A 17,853-nucleotide genomic window follows, 5' to 3' on the forward strand; every position below is an offset into this window, starting at 1 on the left:
CTGCAGAGCTGGCAGTTGCACTGGTCAGTGGTCTTCCCTGGCCGTTCTGTGTAGATAAAATACATGCAATTTTAGGCCACAAAAATGTATAGTATGCAAATGTTCATAAAAGCAAAATGCAACTTTTACATATACAGGTTTGGGTATCATTTTGTACTATTAAGACTTAAGTAGAAAAGTTGAACAGGTTGAAACTTTTAATTAATAATATTTCTGTTGATAAATTAGTTGTCAAAAACACATTCTGTGTCTGCTTAAAATAGTTAAATGTAGACCGGACTGAAATTACCTTCTGCTTCTCTTCACAGGCTGAAGAACAATGGCTTCCTTCAGCAACCTGACTATTGGCATTGCTGTTGCCAGTTTTACTGTATTTCAGCTCCTGTTCCATGTTTTAAGCTCTTGGGTGTCAACACGAATAACACCTGGTTATAACAATCTCAGCCAAAAAAGGAAGATCGAATGGAATTCAAGGTAGAGTGTTCAAAACAAACTACTACCCGAAATCATCAACACCTGAACCACCTGTGTGTGTACATATAAGACTGCAGAAAACATTATTAGTTGAACATCTGTAAAGATCAGAGGGCCAACTCTAGGCACTCGACAAATTCTGTGTGTAAAATGTTGAGGCCCCTTCATGAACACACAGCATTGCAAGCACTTGTACATTAAAGGCTTTGTTAGACAGTGATGCTCAAGTGAGTTAGGAAAAAAAAAGCAGTGACTGGTGAGAGGTAACAAGCTGAAGTGATGCTCTGTGATGCTTCGAGTGAAGAGATACAAAATTCCTTTCTTCCAAACATACTTGAAAATAAAAACTATTGCGTTTTATTCCATGATCAAAATGCTAGTGTATCTCTGGTCATGCTTTTGGGTGCAAAGCAGTTTGCTTTCTGTTCTCCCAGTGTTACTACACTACAAACTGTTTTATATAAGTTATGGTTTTCCAAGGAATTTAATGAAGTTTTGGTGTAGTATTGAAGGAGTCAGATTTGACATATACATTTGTGTGTTGATGGGGGCAGAGATGGGGGGAAGCTGTGCAGACCCAGGGTACATATTCAGGAATGAGTTGTGGAAATTCAATCTAAAACCCTTTCTCACTCCCTCTGTGTTTCTGTACTTCCAGTACTGAGATGGATGCACCTGCATTACACTCGTCTCCTTAGTGCACTGTTAGAAACTTGTTCAATCCTGTGAGTCTTTCCTGGACGCTTAACTCTCTCTTAAGCCATAAAGGAAGTATAGGGTAGTAATTACAAATGGGATGATCAGTGAGGTTTTATTTGCAATATACTGCTCTGAAAGCGCCTATATAGTGCACAAGGTTCTTCAGTTGAAACGAATTGGTGCAGTATTACTTTGTTTGAGTAGCCTATTGCAACTTTAAGATATTTTTTTCAGATGTTGCTCAAATTTGAAGCTCAGCAATGTGTACAGTATGGCTGTCATGGCACTCAAAATGCGTTAGCTGCACAGCTGTTCCTCCTCAGTGCTGTTTATGTGTCATATCAGGTGGATACTTTTAAAGTTGTTTCCATTGTTCTAGAAAGCATTAGCAACTCAAATTGTCTTGCCCTTCCATTTGGCAAATGTCCACTTGTGATGTTCTTAAAGGCACCATCTTCATATTCATTTTGAATAGTTTCCTGTCTGCCAGAACAACTCTGTAGGATAGCAGTTCACAATATCAGTGCAGCTTAGGTTTATCTCACTGTTATAATTGGCAGTAGAGGCAAACAAGGAAACTAAACTAAACTGTTATCTTTTGAAGCTGAACTTTTGTATCTAAGCCACATCAAGTGGCCCTTGAATTGCAAAACAGGCTTTATGAGAACTTACCCCATGCCTGGTAGTGGTATGCTGGTGTAGTGCTTTGCATAATAACATATGAATTGTTTCACACATCACAAGTGTGCTGGAAATAAGCTGCTCCAAAATATCTGGGCTACTTTGTAGTAAGGTGTTTAACTGCTTAAGTTGATGCAGCAGGCATCAACTTTGTCCTTTTTTACTTCTTTCCACGTTAGCATACAGCTGGGTTGTGATCCTGGGCTTCATCCAGTTCTGGAGTTAGAAGGCATGAAACAGAAAACATGGTTCATCAGCAACTTGTTGGTGTGTTATACCTGAGGAGGACATGAAGTGAAAGAAAGGTTAACTGTGCTTGTGTTACTTCAGCTCTGCTAACCAAACACAATGTTTTGTCAAACTGCCTTGTCATTCCAGTATTTCACCAAATTGAAGAAAGACCTCAAGGAGTAACTTATAAGTTCAGAGGATGTAGATGGATTATATTCATTCTGCAGACAGCTCTGCAGATAGAGAGAGTTGCGATCTCCCACTAAAATGAGTTGGTTAACTTAAATGACCTAAAAGTAGATGGTTGTTGTTTTGCCCTATATTGAACTGGTGTAGGGAGTGCACACACAAATGATTCTGTTGGCAGTCCTGCAGGAAACTGGCACAGAGGATGGTTATGCATTTTTATCAGCTCAGCTGGGTCTGGTAGAGGGCATCTGCCTGAAATGAGCTGTAGCATTGAAAATACATTGTTACAGCTTGGAGGGCTTTGTAATGAAACGTTTGAGCTGCAGCTCTGGACTGTATTTTCTATGCTGTCAATTTGTTCATTCTGACCTTTCAGGAACTGAGTACCAATAAAGTACTTGCTTCTGGCATCTTAAGTATGCCAACACTCAAAATGAGTCAAAAACTACACTTTGATACAGATGTAGTATAACTCTTTCAGTTCTTGTGCACAAATTCCTGTCACCTCTCCTATAATACATGTTTGCACTGCTATTCAGTAGTTGTGAAAATATATATCCATATTCACAAATAAAGGAACAAGTGTGCAACAGTGCAACATTTTTTCTTTTGCAGTTTAATGAGGAGTTAAAGGATGCAAACTTTGACAGTCATTTCAAGGAAATGTACGGAACTTGATAGCTTGACCTAAATTCCATATTAAAATGGAGTGTTGTACTATTTCCCCTTCTTCTGTCCCATCTTCTATGGAGAAACTTCAAAGTCCAGAGTTAAGGAGGAGGAAATCTGCTCTTTTTTCTTTCTTTCTTTCCCTCTCCTTTTATTTCTCCCCTTTCAAGTGCTGTGCTTGTGTATAGCTTGTATTCTAAACACTAAGGTTTGGATAAACAGTTACTCCTGAGACAAACTGCAACTGTAAACTAATGATCTGTATTCTAGGACACATTTTTCTTCTTGCAGCATTGTCCTCTCCTCAAGTTCAAAAATTCCAGGTATTTCTCAAGAACTACTATTGCATGCCATGCTTTGTTTTGAAAAAGCAAGCAAAGTTCCTATCTCAATGCTGTATTACAAGAATAGACATTTTAATGAAACTATTAGTTGTCATTAAAATTCTGATAACTAAATTTTCTTTATTTGTTAAAAAAGAAAGCAGGAGGTAAGGGCAGCCTCTGCTATAAGGGTTAGTAATTGTTCTCATCCAGCTTCTTACGTTGGAGTATTCATATTGTATTACTTTCCATTCATTTTCTGGAACACCATTGAAAAAGATGCTGAAAAGAACATGATAGCACTCTTTAAACAAATTGTAAATAGAGTCTTCTTTCATGAAAAATTACAGGATCTTCTATTGCCAGTAGATTGTAATATAATTTCTGGAAACAGAGAAGGGATTGTAACCTACTCTTTCTTTGCAAAATCTTCCACAGGATATTTTCTTCAAATCTTGCATGGTAGAGTTTAGACTCCTGAGAGTGACTTAAGGACATTTAAAATATTAATGACTTCCAAATACATGTATTCAGTATATACAAAGACTAATAACTAACAGCATCTGTACATTTGTGTACATGTTGGTAATGCTGTGAATATGGCATGAAGTGTTTCCATCTCACAGCATCGAACTTAGTTCTCATCTTTCAGATAATATCCATGATTCAGTACAGCTATTTCGTCACATAATTTTTTTTTTTCTCCCTACTAGTCACAGTTGAAAAGTGGAAAAGCAGACAGTAGCTGCACAGTATTAGATGCAGTTTATAGTAGTGCTAAACCTCATGGCTAGAGGAGCAAGGTTACACATTTGGGACTCATGCCTGTTGCATTGTTCTACCTTCCAAGAATACATGTGGACTCAAAAGGGCAGGAGTAGCCCTGGCCTGTGTGCTGGCAGAAACCCTGCTGGGGCCTCTGTAAATAGGTATTTCTCTTTAAGTGCTGTTAATATGCAGAGTTTATCTACAGTGTGCATGCAGCCTGTACACTGGAGACTGGAGCTGTCTTTGGAAGACAATTGTGTAGTACCCACGTAGGGACAAGGCAACTCTGAAATCTGTGGCTTTATATGAGACAAAAGATGTATGAAATAAAGTAAGGCTTGGAGCTGCTAGTTCATATGAACCTGTAGCTATCACACACCAGGTATCTTTTGTTATACAAGTTTTCTCTTTGAAAACTAGAATCTACTTCAAATGCCCTAGAAATTCTATTGAAACTTTCCTTGATGGAATTTTTCATCTAATGCCCCTTCCCAAAGTTGAACTTGGCAGGCTTATTATAGGTCATCTATTAAGTTGGTGCCTGAAAGGAGAAACCTGCAGGAATCATAAGACAATCTCAATATGAACTGCATACAAATTTTCCAGAAAATGGGACAATACAGAAAGCATTTTTTTAGAGAACTAGATGTCATATTGTCTTTAAGGATCCATTAGTTTCTGGGATAACTGGAGGAAAAATTAGATCTCAGTTACTTTAAGACCCTACTTTCTATTTAATACTGCTCCCTCTTCCTGCTCCAATCTAATCTTTTTTTTTTGACTATTTTTCCATGTCATGTACATGGTTGGATGTAGTGTAAAGAACAGATGATTGTCTTCTACAGAAGTATCTGGATGCAGTTGAGAATGTCTTTGGAAACATCCTGCCTTAAGAACAGTATAGCAAGTTGTGAATGGCAGTACCTCTTTGTGACTGTGATCTCTTTTTCAGGACAGTGTCCACATTCCATGCCTTGGTAGTTGGAGGGTTTTGCCTATATATTTTATTGTATGATGATGCTGTTAATGCTGACCGTCTCTGGTAAGGCATGTTACATATATGTTGTGTTTACACCATAAAATAGCGTAACTGAGAAGAAAGAAAATCCTGCAGTGTATTCTGCATTCCAGCTACTGAAATAATTGTTTCATTTTCCATTAAAATATGCAGTTGTGTTGTGTCCATTTCTATATCTGTACTATTTGATAATTTGATAATTATTTTGTTGGTATTAATGTCTTAGTGCAATGTGTCTCTGAAGTGGAATATATAAAATACAAGCAATTGATTTGAAAGAACATAATAAATTACTAAAGCATAGAATCAGGAGTGTAACCGTGACTCTAAGTCAGTATGACTGAAACAATGCTGTTTCCTGTAATCCTTTTAAAGTGAAATTGAAATGCTGTTGCAGATCTGGAGTGTGTGTGTGTAAGCTGGGGTGGTCTATTACACGTGTAAAATGTGTATTGAAATTGATAAATGAAGATGTTTATATTTCTGCCTCGCATGAAGCTCCCATGAATCTTCATTTTAACAGAAGTAGGAAAGTTTCAAGTGGTAAACACGTCACAAGCAATGCAAATACTTAATCAGATATTCTATAGTAAGATTATATTTTCTTGTTTTGTAGTTACATTGTTTTGTTCCGCACTTTTTTTGAGGAGGAGGAAGAATATGGCTTCATTTTGTTTGAGTTAATTATAGATTGCTGTTGATATTTTGACACTTCATTATCCTCTGGAACACTTTCCTGGTAGAAGGAGGAGACCATATTTTTCTTGAAGAATAGCTAATTACATTCAGTTTTGTTTCTTTTTTCACTCATAGACTGTTGTGTCTAACCACATCAAAGGACCACACTAGGAGTCAGTTCAAACTCACAGGAATTTAGTGTCTGATGCTTGTTCTACTCTTATGACACTGCAAATTAATGGCAATATAGTGTGGACTAGACAGGATTGGGGGCTTTGCCACTGACCTGTTCTGTGGCTTTAATAACTGTAACACTACTGCTTAACACAAATTTAGGCAACACTGGTCTCTTCTGTATGTAGTGATATGATGAAATTGTTGGCTGGATTTTTTGATTGCATTCTGATATCTTTAGAGGCATCAATTACAGTCTGAATATCTTATGAGATGTTAACCATGTTGAAAAGCAGCATGTTATTATGGCTCTCTTGGTGAGTGTTGCAAACTTTATCAGATAGAAGCTTTTATCCTGGTTTGTGTAGACCTTGTTCTAAACAGTACAAAAGAAGTCATAAATGGCAGAAATAAAAGCCTCTTGGTGATGATAAATAAATTCAGTCTTCACACTTACTATGTTTTCTGGTGTAATTCCAGGAAAAATTCAAATTAAGCAGAAATCAAACCACTTTTGTTCTTAGTAAGTTTGACAACTTTTTTGTTGCAGTATGCAAAGATACATATTTTTGTATAATGCTTTGAAAACTTAATATTACTTATGGAGCCTTAGATACTAGGTTATGTGATAACATTAAGTCTTAAAAGACAAAATCCTTTGTCTTTGGGGATTTTTTTCTATATTTCTAATATTGCTTCCAAATATTTTTTATTTGGATATGGTTTTATTTACATTTGTTACAGGAAGGACAACTTTGAAATCTAGTGGAAATATATCTGATCTGTGTGTTTTAAATCAAAGCTTCAGGTTTATTTCATGGCAGTATTACTATAAATTATTTCTTGGTCAAAATTATCTTGGTGATTTCAGGAATTTGTCAATTAAAAGTGCACATAGCACACTTGGGATGTGGAAATGAGTATTTTTAGTGATTATACTAAATGTTAAAATGCATGAAGTATCACAGTGTATTGAAAACAGTTCCAATGATTTGAATTCATGTTCATGCAAGTGATTAAGTGCAAAGGAAAGCCAAACATAGTATTGCCCATGGCTTTCTAAGCACTTGTATACAGCCTGTGAGAAATATAACTTTGCGAGGTTTTCTTCTGCCAGTGAAGCCAGAATTGTAGGGCAGTTTCCTTAGAATTTGCAGATATATATTTTTTTCTACAGCTGACTTTTACATTACTCTTAAGAATGGAGATGGCTAGCATTAGTCTGTGCAGTCCCCCATATGTCATGTGGGTTCCTGGTACACAGTAATTAAATCCTTAGCTGACCATGTAGAGCTTTAAATTTTTTCCCCAGTCTGTTTTACGGCTTAGCTGCACATGTCTTGAGTTGATTATCATTTTTACATTGACTTGTAGCTGAATCCACATGGTCTTGATTTTTATTGAGTAAGACTGAAGAGGAAAAAAAGCCAAATTATATGGGAAATGCCAGATGGACTGTTGCAAGGCTGCTCAGTCTGGAAATCCAATGCCCTTATAAGTTGTGGAACTTGGTCATTTACAGACATGAAGGATGCATAAACCTTTCTGTAGGAATCTCTTATTAACAATACAAGAAACACTTGTGGTGAGAATCACACAGTAGAAAGTGTGGAGGTGGTAGAGATCAGATAAGGAGAGGGACAAGATGTAAATAAGTGAATTAGGTTGTAGCTTCACAGAAGAGCAGGTCCTTTCCTATGATTGCTCACTTTACAGTCATTACAGTTTTTCAAGTCTGATTCTTGACTGGCATTTTATATGACTCTGTATCTGCAAAAAAAGTTTGAAGAAAGTCAGTCGTGGACTTTTGTTTATTCTATCTGCCCGTGCATGCTCATGTGTAATTCATTTGCCACACACCTCCTTAGCAATCACCAGAGAGATAGCTCTTCCTGTTTACTTATGCAAGTCACTCCCTGTTTCTCACTCCTGGCTCTTGCTTGCATCAAAACTAGGCTGCAAACATCAGGGTTCATTAACTCCATTGCACTTTCCATTCAAGGAGATAGATCATGAAAGCTAGAATATTTTAGACTACTGAGATTAATTTGGCATTGTAACATGGACTCTTCTTGAAGGGATGTGATGGATGGACAATGCAGCCATATGTGTTGAAGTGTAGAAAGTCTAGAAGTTTATTGCAAAGTGACCATTCTCATGGCAAAAAAGAAGGGAAGCAAACCATTGCCTTCTCATACAGTTAAGTCATGCTTACTAATATCAAGGAACTAATTGCATAGGCTCAGTCCTTGGCATCTTCTCTGGAGAAGAGTATGAAGGTTCTTGAGCGCAGGCTCAGACATGGTGCTCATATGCTGAAGTGTATTGGGACCACTTAGAAGTTCAGTTACGATGTTGCTGCAGCTGGGGGCTCTAACAGGAGGGCTGTAACTATGTAAAGAGTTTCTGCTGAAGTTGTGAGAACACATTTGTCTTTGCTTCATGTCTAAACCTAAAGAAGCACTCTGCCCACAACCTATGTAGCTCATGAAATCAGGTTTTGAAGCCATGGAAAAATGTTCCTAACCCAGGCTGTAGTTAAGAGAGCCTCTATGGCCAGTCTTAACAGATGGAGTGAACTCCAGACTCTCCTGGTAATGTTTTTAATTCACCTAACAGCAGAATTCAGGTTTTGTGAGTCTCTCTATTTGCCTATAAGCTACCCTCTCACTCAGGGAAGTAGTTAGTTTTAGACACTAAAAAGCCTTAAAATTTAGTGAACCGATTGTAATAATACAGGAAATCTCTTCCACTGTTTCATTCCAACAGGATTAAGAAATAATAGCTAAGTAGTAGCATTTTACTGTTTTCTGGCTGAGGTAGACTTTGTATTGGAAGAGGCTGTAAACACAGTTACTTTCTTTTTTTCTCAGAAGGTTTACAACAAAGGTTGCATTCACAGCTTGTCTTGAGCAGTCCACATTTTATGAATCTGTTGACCTGTCACCTGAAGCTCAATTCATACTTACACAAACATAGCGAGATTAGTTGCACAACTTTAAAAAAAATAATTTATGATCTTTATGCCAAGGAAAAGAGATTTGCTTAGCAAACTCCTCAAAGCAGAGTGGAGGAAAAAAATGTTGCTTGGTGTAATGTGGATCCTTCCCTTTCTTGAGCTGTATTCACAAGTTTGGCTTTGTTGAACATCCTGGAGGAACTGAAGCTGTGTGTGTGCTACTAAGAGCTTTGCCTGCTGAATGTTTGGCACAAAGAGGGAAGGGACAGAAGGTGTGAAACTACTCTGAAAAGCATTTCTGCTTGAAGGTTCCTTGGCTCCAAAGAACTGGCAAATAATTCCTTTCATGTCTCCTCCTACTCTGCTTATCCCTATAAGCATCCATCTGATTATGAATATGAAAAGCACCAGCTGAGTGAGATATTTTTGTAGTCCTTAAAGTTTTAACACTGGCAGAAAACAAAAATGGAGACAGAGTGTCAATTAAAGGGCTAGGAGACACTGGCTGGGCTGTCCTCTTTCATCCTCAGTTTTCAGAGAAGCCAGCTCAGAGTATTTGCTGGGTTTCAGTTCTGATCTCTAGCAAGGCTCTTGAGGCAGTCACTACACCAAAGCAGGGATTGATGCTGATTGGGGTAGTTAGTAGATGTCTTTTATCTGGGTGGAAAAGGGATCCATTTTTATGACTGGAACCTTTCTTAACCAGATCACATTAATACCTTTATGATGGGCCAAGAATAAGGTGATCTGATGGACATTGTGTTTGATATGTGTATGTCCTTTGCAAATTACTGTGTTATAAAGGCTGTAACTATGTATTTTTGGTATGTTTACAGGGGTGACCCTTCAATTGTGAAGCTGAATATTGCTATTACCACAGGCTACCTCATTTCTGGTAACAAACACGACCTATATATTTATGTTGAGTCACTATACTAATATGTTTATACTAATCTACTAAGCTGCAGATGTGATATATGCATACGATACAGTTTCTACTGTGGCTTTTAAAGTTGCTAATGGAGTTGTGGGTTGTGGTGAAATCACAGGATCTTGCTAGCAGATATGAAAGATGGAATATCACCCCATGCACTGAGGAAATGCCCCTGTGTGGCTTTATGGTAGTTTGATATGCAACCACCAACTCCAGCTCAGTTTTGTCCTTTGGCCAGTTGAGGTGGTGTTAGAGCAGTGCTCATTGCTCCCTTCAGGGTGTCTACAGCTCTTTTATCATATGTTTCTTCCTGTGACCTCAGAATGCTGGCAGAAGAATTTAGTAACCCTCAATACAAGCTGAGGCAAGTGATGCCATAGGTCCTGCCTGCCCATCGTTTAGTCTTACTTTAAGCCAAAATTTTGTAATGTATAAACCAAAGAAATTCTTAATTATTTACCCCTGCATATGTTTTATGTTCTCAATTTTGCTGTCAGCTAAAATTGGCATGGGAATTTTGCTACAAAATGCTTTGGAGCTTTCTTTTAAGTTCTATGGGGATCATATTGACTTACCAAAGCAAAAATTGTTGTGACTTGGACTATTTTCAGGGAAAACTTCTCATGTTAGAATGAAGTCTCTGGTCAGAGCCTGGGCCATGGACTTCATTATCTCAGACTAGATTTCTCACCCCAGTGAAACTGATAATCTGGTGACCAGCACACTCAGTTAAACTGTGGGTTAGTTTAAGCCTCTAGATTCTCCATAACTTCAGCTCCCATGTTTAAATTAATCAGTATCTATTTTTGAATAATTATGCATAGATTTTCATTATGAATTAATGAATGCCTTTGAACAGGGATCTCAACCTGGCCACTCATTCCTTCTCACTTCCTTATATAGTTGATGTTTAATTATTAATAGGAAGTGGAGCAGCTATGTCAGATGATGTAGAGCCTTCCCTGAGGATAGCTAATATAAAAGAGATCAAGGCACACCCTGGAGATACAAAAGGTACAGGGGTAAAATCTTTGGTCTGGAACCTTGATCATAATATTCCAGTCCAAAGATTCATTTGGAGGAAGTAGGGGCAGAAATTATTTGTTCCAGTACAGAAAATAAAATCTTCTGAAATCTCAGACCATCATAGGAGAAGAAAGAACTTTTCTGTTAAAGCTTTCCTTAAAACATTAACTCAGGTCCATTATGTGGTATTTGCAGTAATTGGAAAATTTGGATTAAGTAAAGAAAATATGGTTCTCATTCCAAGTGCCTCTTGCAAAATACTTTTGGTAAATGGTTTCCTCTTTGCTAATGTAACTACTTTTTGATTCTGAAGTTCCCCATTAATCGATCCCTGCATTTGTTGCATGTATTTATGTATTTGCTATGTCCCCTGCAGACTCTCCTGCCTTTTTTCTTGTTTTGTTCTGTCACTTGTTCCAGATTTTGGGGGTCATAAGTGTAAATTCAGGGTATACTTTTTCCTTCCAAATTATTTTGGCTAAAGCTATTGCCCCTGTACTTTCATTGATGTGGAAACGAATCATTTATGGCAATTGTTGGGAGAATACTGTCAGTTAATGCTTTTACTAAAGTCTTTAGGATAAAGATGTTCTCTTCAGAGGTAATTAATTCAGAGTTTCTACTGATGCTATATTTTGGCATTTTATAGCTCGAAAACTTAGGGAAACAATTCTCAGGTCAATGGTTGTATAATAAATTGTTCTTTATAGTTATTTCTGTTCTCTTGTAGATCTGTTACTTATTATTTACTACTGGAAGGCAATTGGTGACAAATTTTTTGTAATACATCACTTGGCAGCTCTGTATGCTTACTATTTTGTACTGGTAAGTGCTGTATTTTCTAGTAACATAAGCAGATCAGATTGAAGACAATGCTTTTATAGATCTCATTTGCTTAGTGTTTTAAACAATTTTTCACTGGTTAATAAAAGACATATTTATACTTTTAATCATCATTCTTTCTAAATGTTTTTATCAGTTATTTGAGGTAAGTGCATGCCTTTTCAGTGTTACACTCCTTCAGCTTTAACTGCTGAAGTGAAAGCTCCTCTCAGTTTTTGCTGTAAAGTCTTTGACAGAAGGGCTTTTCATATGGTTATAGCAAAGGGTTGTAAATAAAACCATGAGCTTGAATATTTAGTTGGAAAATTAGAAGGAAATAGTTTCAAGTGGTTATGTTCTGCTTCTGTCTCCCAGGTAACAAGTGACAGGACAAGAGAAATTGGCCTCACGTTGTGCCAGAGAAAGTCTAGGTTGGATATTAGGAAGAATTTCTACACTGAAAGGGTGGTCAGGAACTGGAATAGGCTGCCAAGGCAAGTGGTGAAATCACCACCCCTGGAAGTGTTCAAAACATGGGCAGATATGGCACTTGGGGGTATGGTTTAGTGGTGAATGTGGCACTGCAGGGTTAACAATTGGACTCAATATTAAAGGTCTTTTGCAACTTTAATAATTCTATGATTGTACTTTCAAGGCCATAGGTTGATGATCCTTATCTCTGGTGAAAGTACTACAGTGACCTGGTTGTAGTTTTTCTGGGGTATTTTATTTTTCCTTTTTCCTTTTCCTTTTTCTTTTGTTTTCAGCTGTTACAACAAAGTGACCCTCTGAGACTTCTTGTTTAAGGTTACTTTGTCGGGGTAACAATAGACCATTAACTGTGTATGTCCATAAATATCTGTGGTTCACATATAATGAAGGGAAAAGGGGAACAGAAGGATACTGTTATAGGATAAAGACTAAGATTCTCTTTGTTGCTGCTGCTGAAATCCTCAAAGGTGCCCATCTAACTTGGTAGTAATCTCATTGGTGTCCAGAATAGAATAATGCTCCTGAATTTCTTCTGAAAGGCTCATTCAGTAAAGAAATCTTTTAAAATACAATTTAATTAATTTACCACATTTCCTTCCCTGCCTACTGTGTGAATCCCAGGCTTACAATATTAAAAGTGTCAAGATGCCAGACTACTGTCAGATTTTCCATGTAATGGTTTAAAGGGGCTGAAGTACACTGACAAGTAAATACTCTGCTTCGGGTTGAAGATAATTACATCTACTAATATTATCATGGATGAAAGTGAATTAGAGCTGAATGTTAGATAAATGAAAATACCACTACCAAGGCTAATCCCTGATGCAGAAAATTCATTAGCTGTTTCTGGAGTAAACAGAAAGCACAGTGTTAGTGTGAACTTCTTTTAAAGCAGTTGTTACTATGTGTATATAGCTCTGCCCTTGGATCTCAGTGTGTTACTCTCATTCCATTCTCTTCAGAGAAAGTTTCTCCTAAGTATCTTACTTCCAAAACTCATCTTGAAGGTAGGAAAGAATTTGATGGTGCACAGATTTTCTGTTTGGTGTAGTATAAACTGACATGAAAAGCCTGAAGTAGTTGGGTATTGGCATGGTCGTTGGGGAAAGAGGGATCATGACACACACTCCATAGGTCGATCAGGAAACATAGGGAAATGTAACAAAAAGTAATCTTTTTATCTCTACATCTGCAAACTGCTGCTTATTCCCTGCCATTGTGCAACGGGATACTATTTCCAGCACAACCAAACGATAAGGCAGAGAATATGTTGTACTGTGTCACATGGAGGAAAGTGCTCGGTTACAGCATGTATCAGTGTAAATATACCGTGTGGTTATCTGGGTACTGCCGTGGCTCGTCTTCCAACCCACAGGGATGGCAGGAACTGTGACAGAGCTGCTGGAAAGGCTTGCCCTGCACTGTGGAGAAGGGAAGAAATGGCTTTGCTTTACGTGCCCTTTCTGCTGTCAAATAAGAGCTGAGAACTTGTCTTTGATTTGGCAAATTACGTTCCTAAAACAATGCATAGAGATTTTTCTTTAGCACACAGTGTCTCTGTTTGGGCTTTTTAAACATTGAGAAGTCAATAATATTTTTAATTCTCTTAGACAGTAATAGTATAATGATAATTATAAGCTATGACTAGTTGTGCAGATCTTCTCTAGCTAGCTTTCCATGGCCACTTAACTGTAAGTCTTCAAAGATTTATTTAAAGAAAGAAGCTACTGATTGGAGACACCTGAAGGACAATTGCAGCTTTTGTGATAAAACTCATTTTGAAATTGTAAGGAAAGTGTCCAGAACTGGCAAACTCACAATCAGTTTTAATAAAGAAGTTGAAATGTTGTATCATTTGGTGTATACTTGAAGACTTTATGGACAATTTCATATCTACATCGTTGATTATTGTATGTTTATTTTATTTTGCTAACCAGAGCAAAGGTCTCCTGGCTTATTTTGGAAACTTCCGTCTGCTTGCAGAGTTCTCCACTCCTTTTGTCAATCAGCGGTAAGTGGTTAGGGAATTTTTCCATAGTTCTTTTAAATTTTAATCTGTATTATTATTTCTGTCACTTATGAAGTTTTTTTTTTAGTTGTTGAATGTCTGCTGAAAGGGAATTTACTTATATTGAACTACAGATTACTATGTGGAAGCCTTTTTTGCTGCTATGGCTGCAACAGTATAACTAATGTTTTTACCCCCAAGTTCCTTTTCAGGGTAGACCAGCCTTCATGTGAAATGCCAAATGTTTATGAAAATACCAAGCAAAAATTTCCTAAATAGAATACTGTTCATTTGCATATTAATTTAATTTTTTTAATAAAGCAATCTTCAATATGGGTTTTTCCTTGGTATCATAGACCAGGGAAAGAAACAAGATAACATTGTAATCATAATCCTAGAATAGGATTGCACTGCCCTAGATAATGTGAAGTTTATTTTGCAATATTGCACATAAACAGATCAATATTAATATATGCATATGAATACATAGGATAATATAAATGTATATTCTTTATTTACCTTCAAAACTAATTCTGGAAGTTATTTTGAGCACTTAAATTAGAAAAATGGTAAAGCATCTATTTAGATATCTGGAGTGGTTAATCTTCACACTTGTGATTAGAGAAACAAGGGGCAGAAGGTTCTTTGGCTGAGCTCAGTGAGAGTCAAAGCCTGCTATGGCTTCTGGTTAATGGTGTTTCTACTCGATTTGCTGCTGTATCAGAAAAGGGCTATGATGATGTCACATAGTGCAGGGAGGGGAAAGCTGTCAGTGGAGTTTCACATTGCTCTGGGGAGAGTGGGCTCTCTCCCTACTCTGTAGCCACCATGACCCAGCTGGGGACAGGGATTTGCCCCAGGAAGACTTCACCTTGGGTGAAGGGCTTTGCTGTAGAGCAGTGCTGCAGTCCTCTCCCTCCAGTGTAGCATCAGATGCCTATTCCTCACCCATACTTTTTGGGGTGTATTTCTACTTTACTGATTATATGTATGTGGCATCTGTTTTCTAGGTGTCTGGTAGAGAAAGGATGAGGCATATAGAAACTGTAATCCTCCTGCAGACAGGCTATTACTGATTACTGCATTGTGACTAAACTGAAATATTTTATGAGACTGTAGCATTTGGCAGAGCTCTTAAGAATAAAAAAAAATGTGCTGAGATCCCTTTGGAACATTAGTTTGGCAAACTCAGACTTACAGAAGAGTGAGTTTTGACCTGGCTTTCATTTGACCCAGCACAGTTGAGTAGGAGATTATAGTCTAGTGTAGCCTGTGCTCTGTGTGCACAGAGAAACTGAAGAGGAAATAAACACTTCTTTAAACTTATTTAAGGAAATGAAAAAAGGTGATATTATATTCTAGGTTTCTATACTGATATTCATGTCTTAGTGAATGGCTGTTCTCCTAGCTGACTTCTACCAAGCTAGGATTTCATCCTGGGTTTAGGTGGTACCTACCCAGATGCTTATCTTTCAGACTGTGGTGCTAGGAAGTACTGTGATATATCTGACTATTAAAAGTAATATATTTTTTAATTTTTTAAATGCCTGTGGTGAGATCATGGGTCTTTGAATATTGGCATTTAGTGCTGTCTCAGAAAAGCAGAAAATACTGCAGGAGATAATAAAGTCTCTTGCACTAAGGGATGTCATCTCCTTAGTGCATAACTTTTTTTTTTTCATTAAATTTGAAGAGAATCAGACCCTTAAGACAGTAAGTAATGGATAATGATAATGACTTACATTATGTTTCTTGTTTGCATTCTTAGTATTACCAAAAGAGCTATTATTAAAATATAAAAAGATACTCTAATCTCGGAACTGACTGTGTTTCCTGTCTGTGTTGTTAGGGATCTCTAATTGGAGGTTGTCTCCATGCCAAGCATTTAGATCTTTTAATGTCAGTATCAGCATTTATGTAATTAATTTTGCACTGTGGTGGATAAAATTGTAATAGTAACTGATTTACAGACTTTTTTTTTTTTTTTTTCAATTTGCTAGGAGAGGGGAGCTGCTAAGCAGATGTCCAGTTACCTATATTGGCACATCACAGTATATTTGAAAAGCTTTTTTTAGATTTTGATTCTGCATTGTATATGCCATTGAAAGTACAGCTTTGACTGCTAGTCTGACCAAACATATCAGGTCTCTCTTGTCAGCATCCCAGTGAGTGTTTGTGTGGTGAGGCATCCTGCTTGTGGGCTGGACTGTCACCTCCTGTGCCTGGATTTTAATTGTCCTAGTTGCATGCTTAATGAATTTCTGGAGTGTTTCTGTTAGAGCTGGATGCCTGGCAAATCTTTTTAGTATATATATAATTACCTAGGTTGTTATCTGTAGGTAATTAAATTAAAAATGACTTTCAAAACCAGTTTTAGAACTGTTATTTCATTATGTAATTTTAGCCTCATCTTATTGGAAATAAACCAGTTATTTCACTTCTCCTCCCCATCCCCCATCATGAATACGATGACTTAAGTTATTTTCTTCTGATTCTGCCTGCCAATGCTGCACAAATTTTACTTGTGTTTGTTCTGGCTTAAGTGTGAATGACAAAGAATAAGAGGAGTTTGTTGTTCCTTTTTCCAGGCATTCAGCCCTCAGGTTCTGTGTGCTAGGCAATGGATAAGTTATGCTGCTCTACCAAGGAATTATATGCAAGAACTCTTGTTTAAAAACCACTTATGACCTAGTAGTGGAGGGAGAAGGTGTTTTTAGATTTATCTTTTTTCATTGCATAACATTCCAAGCAGTGACATGATCGAGGGCCATTTACAATGCCTGGTTCTGAAGTTCTGGTTTTGGGCTGAGCAGAAGTAGTCAGAAAATCCCAATTCTGAGAAATTAGAGCTCTATCTAGATAACCATATCCAAATACAATTCTAGAATTGCTTGCAGGGAAACAGAATTTTATTTGCCCAGTGGTACAAACTGTAATAACAGGTAAGTTTGTCTTTATGACTTAAAAGATAATATGAATTGTTGTGTATTACAGAGCAGTCACTGAAATGCACACTGGTTGTCGACTGGCTTACAAATCATATCAGGATTTTCTGTGTGTTATCCTGCACACACTGCCTTAGTGGGGGGAAAAGTACAGCCAAGCAGAAGAATTTGCAACTAAGCCAAGACATAGTGCAATAATTTAGAAATTATGAGGGTAGAAACTGTTAACAAATGAAATGATTTATAAAAATAAACATGAAGTAAAAGAATTTTTAATGAGATGGATTCAAGTCTGCCTGGTATCAGTGGACACTTCTTTTGCAGGTGGTTTTTTGAAGTACTGGGATATCCCAAATCTTCCATAGCCAACATCATCAATGGTGTGCTGATGACAGTTGTGTTCTTCGTGGTGAGGATTGCCGTCATGCCTATATATTACAGCCATGTAATTTCTTCATTTGGAACAGAGGGTTTCCAGAGATTAGGATTTGCAGCCCAGAGCGCCTGGATTATCTCAAGTGTTGTCTTGGATGTTATGAATGTGATGTGGATGGTCAAAATTGCAAAAGGATGCCGCAAAGTCATTTATCTTATTGGACAGGAGGAAGCCAAGACTCATAGAAATGGAAAATCTGCCTAGAAATCATCCATAAAATGAAATTTCTGCTATGAAAATAATTTGGGTTCACTGAAACGGTGCACATTTTTGCCATGGAATGCTCCTATTAAGGAAACAAGGTATTACCTCTGTACTGACCTTAGT

The 17,853-nt window shown here is 37.3% G+C and overlaps 1 protein-coding gene across 1 annotated transcript; it reads left to right on the forward strand.

Annotated features, from left to right (window-relative positions):
• The first annotated feature begins 302 nt into the window (after positions 1-302).
• On the forward strand, positions 303-17,836 carry TMEM56 (transmembrane protein 56). Its single transcript, XM_009072707.1, has 6 exons — positions 303-474; positions 4,987-5,076; positions 9,700-9,758; positions 11,554-11,648; positions 14,075-14,148; positions 17,415-17,836. The coding sequence occupies exons 1-6, from the start codon at positions 320-322 to the stop codon at positions 17,728-17,730; spliced, it is 789 nt and encodes a 262-aa protein (XP_009070955.1). The 5' UTR covers positions 303-319; the 3' UTR covers positions 17,731-17,836.
• The last annotated feature ends 17 nt before the right edge of the window (positions 17,837-17,853 follow it).

This window comes from Acanthisitta chloris, unplaced genomic scaffold (genome assembly GCF_000695815.1).
Source record: "Acanthisitta chloris isolate BGI_N310 unplaced genomic scaffold, ASM69581v1 scaffold18240, whole genome shotgun sequence".
NCBI classification, from domain to species: domain Eukaryota; kingdom Metazoa; phylum Chordata; class Aves; order Passeriformes; family Acanthisittidae; genus Acanthisitta; species Acanthisitta chloris.